The sequence below is a fragment of the Trachemys scripta genome, chromosome 6 (assembly GCF_013100865.1).
Source record: "Trachemys scripta elegans isolate TJP31775 chromosome 6, CAS_Tse_1.0, whole genome shotgun sequence".
Classification (NCBI taxonomy): domain Eukaryota; kingdom Metazoa; phylum Chordata; order Testudines; family Emydidae; genus Trachemys; species Trachemys scripta.
This window is the reverse complement of record NC_048303.1, coordinates 67,576,308-67,595,129: the sequence shown is the minus strand read 5'-3', so window position 1 is coordinate 67,595,129 and position 18,822 is coordinate 67,576,308. Positions and strand designations below refer to the sequence as shown.

Genomic DNA, 18,822 nt, shown 5'->3' with positions numbered 1-18,822 from the left:
ACAGCCCACTTCTTCAGATGCAAGGAAGGCTCCCTGGCTCTGCGCAGCTCCCGGAAGCAGCCGGCATGTCCCTGCAACCCCTAGGCACAGGGGCGATCAGGGAAGCTCCATGCGCTGCCCCCGCCCCGAGCACCAGCTCCGCAACTCCCAAAGGCCAGGAACTGCGGTCAATGGGAGCTGTGGGGGCGTTGCCTCCGGGTGCGGGCAGTGTGCAGGCAGGCACGCAGAGCTGCCTGGTTGCCCCTCCACCTAGAAGCCGGACATGGCAGCCGCTTCCAAGAGCCAGGGCAGGCAGGGAGCCTGCCTTAGCCCTGCTGCGCTGCCGACCGGGAGCCGCCTGAGGTAAGCGCCGCCCAGCCAGAGCCCAACCTCCCTGCTTCAGATCAGAACCCCCTCCCGTACCCAAACTCCTGCCCAGAGCCTGCACCCTGTACTGCACCCGCACCTCATCCCGTACCCCTACCCCAGCCCTGAGTCCCAGCACCCCAAATCCCTCATTCCAAGTCCTACCCCAGAGCCCGCACCCCTTCCACACCCCAGCCCCTGGCCCCTGCACTCCAAACACCTTGGCCCCAGCCCGGAGCCCCCTCCTGCACCCCAAACCCCTCATTCCCAGCCCCACCCCAGAGCCTGCACACCCAGCTGGAGCCCTCACCCCTTCCCACATCCCAACCCCCTGTCACAGCCCAGTGAAAGTGAGTGAGGGTGGGGGAGAGCGAGCGACAGAGGGAGGGAGGCTGGAGTGAGTGCGGGGGAAGGGGGCAGGTAAAGGGTGTTCAGTGTTGTGCAATTAGAAAGTTGGCAACCCTACCAAAAGAGCATAGTCTAACTGAGAAAAGATGGTCAAAAATATGTAAAAAACAGAAGTAAGGAAAGGGAGGACAAGGGAAACAGTAATAAGAACATGCATTTATACTGGCCATTTTCACTTTGATGATGAATGATGATTTCTGTTGCATTAATATCTAGGTCTCAGTGTGGATCAGGATGTGATTGTACTAGACACGTTTTAAACATACACCCCTACCCCAATATAACACGAATTCGGATATAATGCGGTAAAGCAGTGCTCCTAGGGGGACGGAGCTGCGAGCTCCGGCGGATCAAAGCAAGTTCGATATAATGCGGTTTCACCTATAACACGGTAAGATTTTTTGGCTCCTGAGGACAGCGTTATATTGGGGTAGAGGTGTATAATGAAAAAACTGTCCTATACCACCATTCAAACAAAATTAAAATTTGGAGGCTAAACCATTAGTTAGACCTTGTTCCTTTTAAATTTGAGAGGTGTAGATTTGAGGTTGAAGACACAGTCCAGAAACCTCTAGCATTGAAACAGGGCATAAAATTCTGTCAGAGCAAGTTTAGTCTGTGATTGACTAAATGCCTAAAATGTTAAATGTTTTGTTTATACGATGTCTTACCTCTGTCCATAGAGTACTTGAGCATTTGGGAACTCCCCTCGCTGCCTGTCCCTTTTTTCCTAACCAGAATTTTAATATGTCAGTTGTGGCTTAGACCCTTATACATCTTGTGTTTGCAGAACTGCAGGACTGCCAATAAGCTGGTTGGGAGATGGGGAGATGACACCCTAATTTTTGATGGGGGCAAAATAGAGGTTAGCAGGGTTTTTCGTCAAAATCACAAGTGTTTCAGCTTCCTTTTTCCACATCTCTTGCTTCCAGTACAGCAGTTTTTTAAGTTGTAAATCAGTTGTTGAGATCAAGAGGAAAGTTGATTCCTGCCATTGACTATGACAGATACAGATACTCCCCAGGTTACACAAGACCCAATTTACACAAATTCGCACTTACGGAAAAAGTTCCATAAGCCAGAAATAGATTTTTGAGTTGTGGAAATTTTTGCATAACGTATATTTCCGACTTACGCAAAATTCGAGTTACGCAAGGCTTTCTGGAACTGAACTATTGCGTAAGTCGGGGGCGTCCGTAGAAGCTGCTTGTTTGCAGTGACCATGCTTACAAATTAGTTGGGAAATTGTAAATTATGTTAGGTCACTACCGGTGAACTACTGTAAGAGGAAACAAGGTGAGGTAAATGCAGACTCTGATTATGAATATGTATGTAAGCCCTAGTAGCTGTTTAACCTTGTGCTAGTCCTGTTTGGCTGGATATCATATTGTCTGGCATGGCACTTTAGTATTTTGAGATTTTTCCTTCCTTTTTTGGTATACCATTGGCTTTGTACGATATTAAGTACTAATAAAACTAAATTTTATAAGGAAAGGGGATTTCTTTGGTTAAAGAAAGTCCAAAATCTAAGTTTTATAAACATAATAATAAACATAATGTTTTACAAAATAATATATAATAATAAGCATACGGTTTTACAAAATGTAGTATTAATAGAAATGTTTTTACAATGATCATAAAATTGCAGCATTGTGATAATGAAAAATTGACTAAGAAATAAACATGAAACTATTTTTATTGTCCACAATGAATTACATGTAAAAAATAAATAGCATAAATGGTGAAATATGTAATATGCTTTCAGTATTGATACTCTTAGATGTTGTTAACACAGGTAAGGAAGCCTGGGGAGTTTAAATGTGATTTTTAAATGAACATTGTCCTTTTTTGCTGCCGCTCAGCGTGTGAGCATTGTTGGCCTGTTATTTAATTAGGACCACAGCTGGTAGTCAGTGAAGAAAAATGTACAAAGGGGAGAGGTGTTTACTTGACTGTGTGATACTGGTTTTATACAACTTAGAGAATTGTAGCTATTATTGACCTGTGGAGAGAAGGCAGTGCTTTGGAGGAGAGTGTGTGTTAAATAGTTCTGTGAAACATATGCACTTTATTGTACTCTATAGTAGAGCTGGTCAAAAACCTGAAAAGACTTTTTTTCAAAAAAACAAAAAACACCATTTTTTTTGTGAAGTATGTGTGGTGTTAATTTGTATATTACCTGAGAGCTAATTTACGAGCCCATAACATAATATTAAGGAGAAAAAAGTTCGTAAATAAGAAATGTATGACCATTGCTAAGAGCAAGAGTGTGTAGAGTGCATAGTGTAGAAAATATAACCTAATGCTTGAAAAATGCTTTGTCCCACTGGGAAGTAAGAAGCTTTCCATGGTGCATGAAGGGGCACAATTTCTACAGCATAATTAGGCTTTCATTTATATGTGTGTGTGTGTGTGTGTGTGTGTGTGTGTGTGTGTGTGTGTGTGTGTGTAATACACACAAACATTATTAAGGTTGCAAAGTATTGGGATTCCCTCTGAGACTTTTTCCACTTGTCTTATCCAGAACATCTTGCCTAGTTCTGGGAGAATACTTTATCCAGTTCTCTGGAATCCAAGAAATCCGTTCAACTCAGGACTCTTTTTTGAGGTTTCTTTATTGGCATACAATCAAACTACACTTGAGTTGATCAGGCTCAAGTGTAGGGGTTGGGTTCAGAGTACACATCCACACATCCAATGTACGTAATCGTGAGTCAGTTTATATACACACTTATACTTAATACTATTGGTTAACGACTTTTATGGTAGGTCTACTAATTTTTTTAACCAATCCCTGTACAAATCATGAACTGTCCATGAGCTGCAAAGTGTCCTAGTAAGCAAAACTGCAGTTACAAGCTTATCACACGTTATTCTTACTATTTCTTTATCTACTAATGACATGTTATTTACAAGGCCACTTGTGAATTTATGCCTTGTCCATTGTTAACCTCTGTTTCCTCACTACTGTTTTCTTTCATTGTTCATGCAAGGCCTACACAAAGTCAAACATTCAAAGTTAGGAAATGGCAGAATTTAGGTTGTCTGTGCAACCTTATTTTAACCCCCAGTGCATATGCATTATGCACAGTGTTTAATTACATGATCACATACTGTTTTTCCATAGGACCTTTAGATCTACCACACAGACCTCTGCCACTTGAGCTAGCAGAGTAACTGATAGCAATAGTAGGTTGTCATCCTCTATGGGGACCAGCATTAGAGGGATGGGATACTCTGCCAGTGGATACCACAGATATTTTCTGACAGCAGAGGAATGGAAAGACTAAGGAATCTTAGATTCTGTTCTAGGCTCTGGAACAGAATGTACTCTACTTGACACAGACTCTTCTTCCCATTCCCCACAAGCCTGACTCCTTTCTGCCCCACCCCGTTTCACTTGTCCAAGTCTTGTCTCTTCCCCACTACTGGTTCCTTGTCCCAGTCCCATTCTCCTCACCTAAATAGGCTCAGTGTCTACTCCTCAGGCTTCTGATCCCAGTTCTAATCTCTTTGTCCATCAATTCCTTGTCTCACTTCTCCAGACTTCGAGTCCCACCCCACCCCCCAGCTACTTGCCGCCAGTCTCATTGCCCAGCCAGTCCCATTCTGTCCCTCCCCCCACACACACACACACACACCCCTGCAGCTCCTCAACAGATCTGTCTCACTGGCATAAATACACCTTTACCCTGATATAATGCTGTCCTTGTCAGCCAAAAAAACTTACCGCGTTATAGGTGAAACCGCGTTATATTGAACTTGCTTTGATCCGACGGAGTGCGCAGTCCTCCCCCCCCCCCCCGGAGCGCTGCTTTACCGTGTTATATTCGAATTTGTGCTATGTTGGGTCACGTTATATCGGGGTAGAGGTGTATATGGGAAAAGGTATATTTTCAATTTTATTTTTTAAAGTAAAAATTTATGTTCATTCCTCTTAGATTGCCCATTTTATCACAATTTTCCTGGCTGATCATAAATTTGCATATGCCATCAGGTAAGTATGGGATATGCCTTGTGTTCCATCTCTCATCTAGTTTTTGGTTCCATTTCTGTTCTTTCCATTCTGGATGGCTTTCTCCATTTTTCGGTTTAGTTGTTAGTAGCATGTTCTCTGATATCTGGGTGTACTGCATTTTAATTTCCAATATTTTTAACTGAGGAATTACATATTTACACAAAGGAGGAAAAATACAAAGATCCCTTAACACTAATATACAGCAGACATACAGTGAAGATTGAAAAGCATCTAAAGAGTATTGGAATTCACATTTTGAAATTGTAAAATATCTCTGGGACCTACCAGACTGTACGAACTGTAAGGACAGGATTTTGCCTTTAGTATGATTGCTTAACCCGGGTCAGTTATCTTGGAAAGAAATGCAGGTCTGGTCCTTCCATTACAACTTCAGTAAATCTTTGTTGTTTAAACTCACTAGCATGAGACCCGGGAAAAAATTATCTCAAACAACTGCAAAATGGTAGCTCTGTAAGTGGAATTTGTATTAGTCTCAAAGTAACATTTTGAATCCTTGCATGCCATATTCCCATTGTTCTCTGTAGGAAGGTTACACAGGCTTTTATGTCTGAAAGCATTCAGATGATTAAAGGACACTGCACCTTCTTTTATAGCACAAGTCTCTGAACTAGTATCCACTGGGATAGTGTAAAAAAGCTAATGGACTCAGGCTTCCAAGTAAATTATACTGCATTATTTTTACCCTTGTTATGTGTGTTCTCTCTCTTAATACAGTATTTGCTCCTCCTCAGGAGTGTTCCAGGAAAAGCATTCAGCTGCATGTGGATTATTTTATCCCATTTTGTGATTTAAAAGTTCTCAAGTGTGAAATTCACACTAGTTGTGAACACTGATGCCTCCTAGTAGTTTACAGTAGTGGTACATTAAAAGAGTGGTCCATTTGGTAGACAAGTTTAACCTGGATACATTTTGATTGTCTTACAGCTCCATTTAGCAGCCCTGGCATCACTAAAGGGAGATATAGTGGAGCTTAATAAACGTCTGCAGCAAACAGAAAGGGAGCGGGACCTGCTGGAAAAAAAATTAGCAAAGGCTCAGGTGAGTGATGGTTCAAGATCCTGGAAATGGTCTGGGTTGTTTTCTTCAAACAGAGGAAGAGAGATTAAAGATAACATACACTGTAACACTGATATCAGTGGGGAAAAGTTTTAAGAAAGCATAACAAATATTTTTGCCAAAGATGTTAAATTTTTATGTTTTGATGGTAAGTGTTTAAAAAAAATCAAGAAATAATTTCATTAAATTGGTTTAGTTTGAAGCCAGAATAAATAACCAGTTGTAATAGGGAACATTTTAAACTATATTGTTTCAGGAAATATAAATTACTGAAAGGCCAAGTTGGCTTAGATGATTGAATATAAAGTCTTTAACTTCAAGGTCAGGTTCAAATCCAGTTCAGATTAGTAGTGCTCAGAAGTCATTGCTACTCAATAGCTACTCAGGGGTCTGTGAGAAATCTGTGGTGGTCTCAGTCCAGTTTCTAATGGGCAGGTGTCCATATAACTACAATCAACGTCACAACTGATGTTCAGTAGAGAAGCTAAGGACTGAATCAGGGTGCGCTCTGACCCTTAGAAATGGTCCTTTCATGTCAGAATAAAACAGGTAGGAAGGCAGATGTGGAAAACTTGTACTGTTTTCTATATTGTAGTCGTCTTTAGACACAGAACCTTTCTTTTCAAACGCAGTCACTCTGGTACCTTTCACATGCCTTACATTTCTAAACTGACTCAAAAGATAAAAATATGGTCATGTATTCATAGAGTTTAAGGCCAGAAGGGACCATTAGATCATCTAATCTGATTGATATATCACAAGTCATTAAGTTTCAGCCACTTACTCCTATACTGAGTCTGTTTGGCTAAACCATATCTTCCAGAAAGGCATCCAGTCTTGATCCAAAGACATCAAAAGAATGAGAATGCACCACTTTCCTTAGTAATTTGTTGCAATGGTCAGTGACCCTACTATTAAAAATGTGTGCCAATTTCTAACTTAAATTTGTCTGACTTCAGCTCAAAGGCATTGATACTTGTGATGCCTTCCTCTTCTAGAATTACACAGTATTTTCTCCCTGTGAAGGTACTAAACACTGCAATCAAGTCACTTCTCTATCTTCTTTTTGAAAAACTAAATTGGTTGATCTCTTATGTCTCTCACTGTAAAGCATTTTCTCCAGCCCTCAAATCACTTGTGTGGCTCTTTTCTGTACCTTCTCCAGTTTTTCAACACCCTTCTAAAAATATGGACACCAGAACTGCACACAGTATTCCAGTATCTGTCTCACTCATGTCATAGACCGAAGTAAAATCACCTGCCTACTCCCCTGTTTATATTTCCCAAGATTGCATTAGCCTTTTTTTGCCACAGCATCGCATTGGGAGTTCATATTGAGTTGTTTGTCTACTATACCCCTAAATCCATTTCAGAGTCATTGCTTTTCAAGGTGCAGTCACCTATTCTGTAGATATGGCATACATTCCTTGTTCATAGGTATGTAACTTTACATGTGGCTGTATTAAAATACATTTTGTTTGAATGGGCCCTGCTTACCAAATGATCCAGATTGTTCTGTATGACTGCCTATTGTCCTCATTGTTTATCAGTCTGCCAATCTTTGGGTCATCCCAAGCATCAAAAACATTTGCTTATTTTTTTTAAATGTTTACGATGACAACTCTGGACATTCTTGTTATCCAGATAAATGGACTCAATGGTATTTTGTGGTTATGAGTTCTGCAAGCTAATTGTGTGTTTTGTGTTTCCAAATCTCCAATGCTCCTAGAAAAAGTAAGATTGAGGTCAGGAATTAACTGCACAACCTCAGACAATTCTGGGTGAGACTAACTTCCATGGCCCTTTTACTCAGTAAAATACTGGCAGGCAATGTATTGCCCTTCTCGCTCAGATGATGAGAAACTCCAGGATGAGATGCTGCTGACAGATAGTACTAAGTCATGTGCTTTTCTCCATAAAAGCTGTCCCAGAACTAGTCCAGCAAATGTGCTCTGGGAGTAGCTCTGGGAGCAGGACAGTTTCTCACAACACGTATGTTAATCAGAGGTCTGACACTGACTTACACGTGTCAAGAGCACTCCAGAAGTCTGCTTTAGGAAAGCAAACTTTGAATGGGTCAGCAGTAGAATGTGGCAACTATACCCTCCTGTAGTCTTCAAGAAATCACATTGAATCTGCGTGGTTGCACAAGCTGAAGAAGGTGATAGCTGAGTGGCTTCACAGCTCATCTCCTTACCTTGGTTCATACTGTCAGACATTGGGGCCAGTGTGGTACGGTACACATTATGTATGTTGGCAGTTTTGTTCCAGTCCCGTTTTCCCCTCTGAACAAATTTTGCCACAGTTCTTGAAAAGTATCGAGGACACAGACAGGATGATGATAGTGGTGTATGAAATTTGTGGCCACATCAGCATGTACATGCACATCATCTTTTGAAAATACTGCATGTGCAGAATTCTTCTTGTCCAGAGTGTTCTACATTATACAGAGTAGTCTTGACACAGAACATATCTGTTTACTTATATTTTGACTTTACTTCAATTATGCAATGCTGGGGCAGGGTGGCCATCAGAAACAGACTGGAAAGACAGAGAGCTCAGCTCCCTGGCATATTTGTCAGCTGTATTAGTGGCTATAATGCCACTAATGTTTTTTTGCTTTTTCTCTCTCCAGTTTTTCCTCTACAGTTACTTATTTTGTTTTTTTGCTCTGGCACTGTAAGTCATTATACTCTAAAATACCTGAGAGTTTGGGACCTGGCTGGATTCTCTCTAGCTGCGCGCAGCTGCTGCTTCCACCAATACTAGTTTGAATTACTTTCTCATTACCATTTGATCTGACTATGTACAGTAAATCCTTAAATGGAGGCATACATAAATTCTCATCTCCTGTAGTTTTTTTAAAAGTATTATTTACATAATCAAGTGGTGATCCACAGAGATACTAGAGGATACACTTGCTAGCAGCTGCTGCATATTCCTTTTTCACCATCAGTGATTTGATTTCTTGTGTACATTATTGCTGTGTATATAACTGTAGGAAATTGGGCACCAGTGCTGGGCATGCCCACTGAAATCAGCACACACTAGTAGGGGGTTCTGGTGGTTGCATACTGGTTGCCTAAACTGTACCTCCCTATGTCTTCAATCTATGGATCCTGTTGGGATTAACCTACACTTTCTCACCACTCTGGGGTTAGCAAAAGTCCTTTGGTCGGTGTACAGTGTATAGTTCTTCCCCAAGTCCTCCCACTCTAAAAACCAGCTCACCTTTGTGCCGTAGTGGAAGCAGCCACAACTAGTGCCAGACATATTTTTATGCTTTGGGTTTCAGGAGAGACGACAGGATCAGGCCTTTCACCCACTATATGCTCCTGTTGGCATCTCCTCTGACATATCACTCTGAATAACTTCCTGCAAATCTGCAAACTACTGCAAGAACAAACTAAAATTAAAACCACTCTCCTCCCATATCTATAAAATGACTTCCTGTCTCCCTCAGCGCAACCCACTATGTGTCATTCAAAGATGTATAGAGGTCCACTTCTGGTTTTGATATAAACCAAACTATAATCCACAGGCAGTGTATGGAGCTTAAGTAAAACACAGTGTGAGAAGATAGTTGTCTCATTTGGATTCAAATTAATTTGAAGCTTTAAGCAAAGGTAAAAGGATATAAAAAGCCACACAGGTCAGAACTGAAGAAAAAGTTTGTTGGGACCAGTGCAAACAGAAACAGCCAATGTTCATGAAGCTCTAATTTCATTTTAACTGCTGGATCAGGCAAAAACTGAAGGTGAGGGAACACAGGAAAATACAGACCATGTACAGTTGTTTTTTGTATAAATGTATCTTTTTCCAAAGTTGGTTCAAGATGGTCCTCCTCCTGAGTAGAACTATTCAGGGAATACATTCCTAAAGGACTACATTCCCAAGATGCATACTACTCAGAATTTGTCAATGTTTTTACTCTTTCTTTAAAAAAACAAAACAATGGACTTAATGCTAAAATGACCTTGGAAACGAGGGATTTTGTAATTAAGGATTTTATCCTAAATTAGTTACTGCTGCTTCCTTTCCCATTCCTTTTGGAATACTACAGCAGTGTATCTGTTCTACGTACAAAAATTACACCTTTCCATCAGAACTGTTCATTTCTCTGATCTGCAGTGATGCAGAGTGGAAGACTAAAGGACTGAACGCCTAGACAAGAGGCAATTCCAAAAGCCATACTCTATGTTCTGATTAGAAGATTCAACTTTGCCATTCCTTTTGCGCTCTTCTGGTTTGCTGGATGACATGAAATCAAGATCAATAGTTGAGCTAAACAAATAATTAGAAATAGTACTTAAATGGATAGCAAGTAGATGTGGTTTACCTATACTCTCATTCAGCCTCAAGCATTACACAGACTAAACCCCCAAACAATGAATTCTTATCCATGTGGATTGTTAGGAAGGGGCTCAGGCCACCAGAAAGTTGCTTATATATAAAAGAGACAAGAATTAACTGATGGCATCCCAAAAGCTTCCACTTATCATAAATTAAAATACAGTATTGTTTAAGCAAAGGTTTTGTCTCCTCAGAACTTGTTAGACAAGTTTATTGTTGTAGCTGATTCAGGTGATGACTTGTACTCTTCCTGAAATATTGTGTTACTGGGATTACTTCCACCTCAGGCAGGTGCCTGAGGCTCTGGGGTTTTTGTTACTTTAGCACTGAGATTAGGATTTGGTATTATCCTCTAGCTGAGTACAATAAGTATAATGCAAATGATGATACTGTTAGTGTTTCTTGTACTGCAGGTTGCTACACATTATAGGCAGTTACACCTAGTTGTGCCAACATCTTGCGGTTGAAGTATTTTCTCTTATCTTCTTTCTCACTTCACAGTTTTTATTGGTATGATGATTTTTCCCAGCACCTCCCTTTCATCCAGAAGATCCGACTTTAAAGTGCTAAAGGTGTTCCCAAGTATGGTAACTTGGTTCTGTAATGAAGTAACCTCTGCAGCCTGTCCCAGAAACCCTGGGAGATTTATTTGGGCTTTCGTGGGTAGAAGTGAGTTTTTTACCCATGAAAGCTTATGCCCAAATAAATCTGTTACTCTTTAAGGTGCCACCAGACTCCTTGTTGTTTTTCAAATTTATTAGAGCATAAGCTCTAAAAAATTTGTTAGTCTCTAAGGTGCCACAAGTACTCCTGTTCTTTTTGCGGATACAGACTAACACAGCTGCTACTCTGAAACTTGTTGTTTTTGTAGATACAGACTAACACAGCTACCCCTGATACCAGAAACACTGGGTCACTTAGGCTAAAAACTTTACTGGAAACCCTTTTTTTCTTCCTGGCAACTGCTCTTGATGTGCACACCCCTCCAGGAATCCATGGCTTGTTCTTGTGTCTTCCTTCTCTGCTGAGTGGTACCTTTAATCATTGCAGTGAGAAACTTAGATATGAGACCAAAACAAGGCTGAGGAGAAAGAGAGAGGGTCTGAGGCATTTATCTCATAACTGGAAGTAAATGATGTGAGAATAGATTAAAAGGACTAAATATGTACATCTTGGATAAGAAACAACTATGGGGTGCATGAGATAAATCTGATATTTGAGGAATATGAAAAACAAGGAGAGAGGAATTTAACATAATGAAATGGGGTATAATAATAATGTGGTGAAATTAATGAAGAGAAATTTTAGGCTGAATATTGGGGAAAAAATGTATCAAAAAGTACTAGTGGCACATTTAAACCTAGGGACAAAAATTGGCTAATAGAGGTACAGTGCTGTGTTGACAGATGGTCTAGATGGTTCTTTCTTTCTTTGAAGTCTACGTTGCATAATAGGTTGTATTGTCTCCTTTCGCATACTTTTACCCTTCTTAGATGGGAATCACTATTGCCTGACAGGGCTCACCAGCAGGAACACCACATCATCCTCCAGGTTGTACAAGGTTTCCTTCAGATCATTCATGCTGAAACCAGCTCATAGTGTCTCCCAAAGCAAAGCATCGTGGGTCCCCACCTTCTGCCCTTCCTTTTTCCCGTTTTCTGTTGCCCCAGGGAAGCCAAAGACCCTTTTAAACAAAAACATAAAGCTGCTTCAGGTGCATACACTTTCCCTGTTTCACATTGTTTCCTCTTTGTTACTAACCATATGTCTGTCACCAAGTAAAGATTATTGTGAAAAATGGTGGCTGTGCAATGACTTGAGAGAGGGAGGGAGAGAAAGCAAGCTGGTGTGGTAGCTGAAGTCCATTAGCAAGAGTCAGTATATCTTCAGCCAAGATAAATAACATTCCGCTTTTCCGTGCCCGGCTTAGAGAGATGAAATCTGGTGTGGTAGGCTTTTTATTTATTGTCCGAAAATAATTGTTACACACTCCATCTGAAATATCCTTTCAGTTTTAAAAAAACCACCTTGAGCAGATAACTCACTGGGCTGGAGAATACTGAGATAGTGTTTGTGAGTATCAAAGTGTGTGCCAGGAAATTTGGTTTAGAAAGGTGCAGTAAGCTGCTTTTTCTTTCATTTTCTCTGCACTTAATCTGTGTCTAGCATTTTTGTTAAACTACTGTTTAACATTTTTATCTGATACTTCCTCCACCTGTATTTTTATACTCTGAAGGAAGGAGTAGTTATTTGATCAAGTATCACAGAGTAGGGGAGGCGAGGGAACAGAGAAATAAAGCCTTTCGTGATAGCATGTAAGAAGATACAGTGATGTCTGCATGTGATAACTATGTCAGATAGCCAGTGTGTGGCCTTAAGGCTGAATGTGGCTCATTGGCGTTCAAGAATGTGGCCCTCAGCTGCCGTCATCTTTAGTATGGAGATGCATCCACAGGGACACACTCTTCATCCAAGAGGAATTCTACTCTGCGAAAGTTGGAGTCTAAGATCTAAGAACAAGATGAATCTCACAGCATAATGGGACTTGTATTGTCAGCATCCTGTACCTCTACATTAAAGATGAAGGCAGCTTCATTTTGTGCAAATTATATGTGGTCATCATACTTCTGGCAAGAAGCTAGTGCAGTCTTCTTTTGGACAAAGAACACTGTAGAGAACAGTCCTGCACAGGGTGTGGACTAGATGGCTTCACCTATTTTATAACCATAATTTCTATTATTCTGTGATGATAAATTTGTATTTACATTTTAAAATAATTATGATATACTCGGCCCTTATTATATGTATATATATCTTTGTTCTTCCCCTTCCTTTCCAAAAATAATACATAAAACATAATGTATCCATAGTACAGATTATCACTATGGCCTGTCAATTAAATTCTAACATAGATTATCTTGTTAGAAGGTAGATACAGTGTGAAAGTCATTGCATATTTCACAGCACTTAGAATGAAAAACAAAACAACTACTCTGCACTTTCTGTGTACTCCTGTAATTTAAAAATATTGAAATGGATTTCTTTAAAAAAATGTGAATAATAAAATTTCTGTCAAGCTTAGCATCATGTTTCAAGTTTATGGAGGAAGTTTATTTTCATATAAGTGATGATCCCAAGTCATAAGTTATGAACCTAAGAAAATAGGGGGATATTACAAAAATATTTTCAGACCCTTAACTGTAGATAAGAATTTTGTATGTGTTGTGTATTGCGTTACTTTAGTGTATTTTAATTCCATATAGAATGATATTCAGGGCAAGTCACTTTTAGTAAAATAAAAATGCAGGAGGATTCATGCAGTAGTTACTTCTGATTTAGCATTTAGAATAGGTTTTATTAAAAAGGCAATGAATATGTTCAGTTGATGTACCAATGCTTAGATCACTGTAAGTTTGAGATTTAATTTAATAGGAGCAGTCTCCATTGTGTGACTGCAAGAGAGGCAGGGGACTGCCTGATTTCTACATGGGGTCAGAAGCAGGTTAAAAGTCTTTCCCTTTCCAGTCTTCTACCAAGCCTAATTAATGTATACCATGGCTAGTGCTGTAATTGCGATGCATGTGGCTTCTGACATCTGGAACCATGACGAGGCTGAATTGAAACGCTGTTGGAGGGAAAGTTAGTCAGGGTTGTGTGGAGCATACAGTAATACAAGCAATAGGTCTGTTGTTTCATCATTCAAGTGACAAGCTTTTTATTGTGTTATAAATGAGTAAGTTGTTCAAAGTACCTTCTTAGACCAAAAAAAAAAAGAGAAAAGAAAATCCTAATGGGAAGGAAAAAGACTTACTAACAGATTTTCTAGGCTTTGTCTATTTTAAACATGTTTACCCCACTACATCCTTTCAACCAGAATGGTGGAGGAAAAGTGGGAGCCACATTTCTGTTATCTTATGCCAAAGTCGCTCCTTGATCTATCATGAAACCCTTGGATGCACTTGAAATGTTTGGGAGGCCTAAGATGTATGTCTGAGTGTTACAATATACTGCTTGTGTCTGGAATTGGCACCTCTTGTAGCTCTGTCTGATGGAACAGATTTGACGGTCACAACTTCATGGCATAATATCTAGCAATCTAGCACATCACCACAGAATGTCTTGTGGTTTAGGTTTTTGGGGGGATTTTTTTTTTTTTTTTTTTTGGCATTCGGTTATTGCATTATATCATAAAATCCAGTGCTACAACACAACATCATAGTGTGATGACTTTGCAGGCCCCCAACATAATATCTTCTTCTGGGATATGGGAAGGCATGATAACCCTGAGAAAAGCCCAGACAATCCTGCCTGGGTGACCATCTTCACAAAGACTATAGATCCCAGCTTGTGATATTCCAGGCTGATCTGAGCAGTGGGTGACACTATATTCAAGATGGGGCAGCTGCAATAAGGTTTATTTTATTGAATTTAGATGAAATCCTTGGGCTCTTGGCACGTTGCCTGTAAAGCCCTGGGTTGTACCAAGCTAGAAGGCCACTCTAAAGACTATTTTCCTCTCCTTATTGAAAACTGGTGTCAAGATTGGTGGGTAGAGGAGCCATTAATGCACATAAAACTTTGCCTTACATCTAATCTCACTATGGTTAATTTTAAAACCCATCCTCTTCCTTTGTACTTTGGTCTTTCTGCTTTAGTGTGAACAGTCTCATCTAATGAGAGAGCATGAAGACGTACAGGAGCGAACAACACTACGCTATGAGGAACGAATCACAGAGCTTCACAGCATTATCGCTGAATTAAATAAGAAGATTGACCGACTACAAGGAACAACAATAAGGTATTGCAACTCCTATGGAAGTCTGGGCAAAATTCAGAAGCGGTATACGCAGTGGTGTACAATATACGTTGAGTGTGAGTTAATCATAAAAGTGGTATGGCTAGACTTGCTATGATTGAGGTTCAGTGAGTGTGCAAAATTAGTGTAACATGCATACTAGGAGGTTGGAAACTGAGCAGCTGTAGCAGGAAAAGCAACTTATAGGAGGGTGTAAGGCAAAGTAATCCACTCCCCATTCCCATTTTTATCTTTCTCCTATGCTATCCACAACACAACTAAGACTAAATTAAACCCATTATAGAGGTGCCACTGAAATTGGCTTCAAGAGTTGTGCCTGCTTTCATCAGCAATTCCCATAAAATACAAAATTGGTGCAAATCGAACTAGTGTTGCATACTCACTGAATGTAAAAATTTGGACACTCCTCTTTTAAGATTACTCAACAAGTTCCAACTGTTTCTTCATGTAAGTTCTAGATTTCACCAAAGAGGAACATTCTTTTATTCATCTGTCCATATCAGCTGTTCTTAGCTTACTGCGAGGCCTTATTTACTTTACATACAACAATAGTTTAGTTATATATTAGATAGACTTATAGAAAGAGACCTTCTAAAAACGTTAAAATGTATTACTGGCACGCAAAACCTTAAATTAGAGTGAATAAATGAAGACTCGGCACACCACTTCTGAAAGGTTGCCGACCCCTGCTATAGGTTATATTTACTTAAAATTCTTCCCATGTAGCACTGTGGGGTTTTCTGGCTTATTTTCCTGCCTGTTTTTCAGTAATGGCTGTTACGTTTTTTCATTTCACTAAAGTCTATATGGCCATCAAGCCAGGAGCTCTTTTGTTTAAAGTATATGCCCAGGAAAATATATTTTTGTGTGAAAGAGTAAACTCGTGTATCTTAAATTACAGAAGATAATGATATCCATATATTGTAATTACAGCATATAATTATAATTGCATTGCATTAATATTATATGAATAGGTAAATAGTGCAAGTTCTGCTGTAGGTAAAGATGCTAGGGTGTGCATGCCCCTGAAGGCACTTTGGCCTTCAGGGGCATGCACAGTTCTGCTACTGTGATAGAGCACCTAGGCACAACCTCTCCCCACCCACGACAGCTTTGACATTCCACATTAGAGTACTTTGTGCTCAGATCCCTAGACAACACTTCTGTCCACTTATATTTGAGTTCATTCTGCTGTAATATAGTAATAAATATTTGTAAGTGAATAATTAATTCTTATTTTGCTTTCCTTTAATGGTCATTGTAGCTAGTTTTTTCTCACAGACCAATACATTAAAAAAAAAAAAAACCCTGTGAACAAGGTGAGCTTTGAGAGCTTCCGTTCAGCTTCTAAACACAGTGGGAAGAAAGAAAATTAATTCTTCGCTCCTGTCATTTCCATACTTTCCTGTAACAACATGTCAGGCTTCTGCTCTTGCCCCACTATGTTAGCAGGTGTTGGAACCCTGCAGAAATGTCAGTTAATTACTGCTGGCTTCACTGGGACAGGTGTAGACTCCAACCTTAATATAAGGGACGTTGGTGTGGGTTGGGACAAAGAAATTCTAAGAGAAAGGTCCTAGGAGCAACTAAGGTAATGTCTGCACTACCACGGTAAGTTGACCTACGCTACGCAACGTGAATAATGTAGCTGGAGTCGATGTACCTTAGGTCGAATTACCTTGGGGTCTACACTGTGAGGGAGTCGCTCCCGTCAACTCTACCTTACTCTTCTCATCAGGGGTAGAGTACAGGGGTCGACTGGAGAGCGATCTGCCCTCGATTTAGTGGGTCTTCACTAGACCCACTAAATTGACTGCCGGTGGATCGATCTCAGAGTGTCGATCCTGGCTGTAGTGTAGATGTAGCCTAAGTCTGGGGAAAAGACTTAGGCCTTGTCTACATTACACAGTTTTGTCTGCAAAGGCTGCCTTTTGCTGACAAAACAGTGGAGGTGTAGACACTACAATACTAGTCTTGGTGGCAAAACCAAACAACCTGAACGAGAGGCATAGAGAGCTTTTTGCAGCAAAGTTAAAGTAACAAGGCGTCAGTGTAGACACTGCCATTTGTTACGTCAACTTAACTGGTCACCCCCAGTATCCCACAATGCCTGCCATGACCACTCTACTCATTGTTTTGAACTCTGCTGCCCTGCATCTAGTTATGCAGGCATGTGCCCCTCCCCTTCCAAAGCTCTGGGAAGCTTTGATATTCCTCAGCCTGGAGAGCTCACAGAGCTACTGAGGATGCTGCTCCCTGTAACTGCTGAGAAATCAGAGGGAATTGGAACCATTAATGTGGAATGTTGTTCTCCCTTTGGGTTATGTATGGGGTGACCAGATGTCCCGATTTTATAGGGACCGTGCCGATTTTGGGGTCTTTTTCTTATATAGGCTCCTATTATCCCCCCCCGTCCCGATTTTTCACATTTGCTGACTGGTCACCCTAGTTATAGATTTTTTTTCTGAGAATTACTGACACAGGTTTAGCCTCCAAATCCATACAGAGTACAACCCTGGCATTTCAGCGCATATACAACGTCCATGGAAGTCAGTCTTCTGCTTTGCATGCTTGATGTAAGTAAAAGCATCTCGGATCACATTCTCCAAAAATACCTTTAGCATTCCCTGAATCTCCTCGTAAATGAGATCTGAAATGCACTTTATGTCCCCACAATGAGTCAAACAGCTAATAGCTGGCTTCATAATACCCTGGGTATTGTCCCTCAGTACTTTCCTTTGGCGCTTAGCACCTCCTTTTCTGATACCCTTACCTCCCTTACCATGACCAGACATGTTCACTGGGTTTACAGACAGAGCGGCCTGCTGGTGTGGGGTGTGGAGAGACTGCTCAAGCTGCTGTCTGAACTTAAGAGACAGCATGCCCACACACTCACTCTCCCCCAACACACACACTATCTCTTTGACATATACGCTACCCCACACACACAGTCTCTCTCATACTTCCCCAACAGACACAGTTTTTCTGTCTCTCCCCAACACGCACACACTCTCCCCTCCTCCACCCCACACTTCAGTTGAACAGGAGCTGGCAATCTAGTAGGATACCCATGGAACGATGCAATTGAGAAACCCGCATCATGTGACACTATACCTGCCCCATGAGGCATTGCAAACCCTTCCGAAAGCACCCTACGGCCAGTTACACAGCAGGATAGCTACCCACAGTGCACTGCTCTCTGTTGATGCAAGAGCTGCTAATGTGGATGCGCTCTGTCCACACAAGGAGCACAGTGTAGACCTGCAACAGTGGTTTAATTTAAGTGGCATAACTTTTGTCAGCAAAACTCTATATTGTAGACATAGTCTTAGTTTAGGGCTTCATGTAGTTCTATTTTGCTATTACTCTTTTGTTAATAAAAAAAACCTCAGGAGTGGGGATTTTTTTACCATGAGTGTCTCTTACACTTCCAAATGTGCATGGAAAGATGAGACATTACATGTGAAATCACAAGATTGTCAGGCCATCATTTGGAAAGTGGTTACTTAAATCTGCTGAATCACAGGGCAAAGAAATGCATATCCCTGGTGCTGCCATGGAAAAGTTGTACAGCATCTGTACCTTATAGCTGACGTAGTGTAGAAAGGCTTGATTTACTATTGCTTTATGCCATTCTTAATGCTTCCTTTTAAATAAACCATTATATTATGTAGATGGTCAAGAGAAACCAAAGTTACACAGGTTTCAGAGTAGCAGCCGTGTTAGTCTGTATCCGCAAAAAGAACAGGAGTACTTGTGGCACCTTAGAGACTAACAAATTTATTAGAGCATAAGCTTTCATGGA

The 18,822-nt window shown here is 40.6% G+C and overlaps 1 protein-coding gene and 1 pseudogene across 5 annotated transcripts in view; one reads left to right on the top strand and one right to left on the bottom strand.

Annotated features, from left to right (window-relative positions):
• Positions 1-18,822, top strand: part of MCC (MCC regulator of WNT signaling pathway) — a 321,315-nt gene that overhangs the window by 211,956 nt on the left and 90,537 nt on the right. For all 5 annotated transcript variants that reach the window (XM_034773020.1, XM_034773019.1, XM_034773022.1 and 2 more), the window contains 2 exons: positions 5,717-5,830; positions 14,857-14,999. In XM_034773020.1, coding sequence (XP_034628911.1) covers positions 5,717-5,830; positions 14,857-14,999 — 257 coding nt within the window. The remainder of the gene's footprint in view (positions 1-5,716; positions 5,831-14,856; positions 15,000-18,822) is intronic.
• LOC117878689 lies at positions 17,503-17,812 on the bottom strand (annotated as a pseudogene).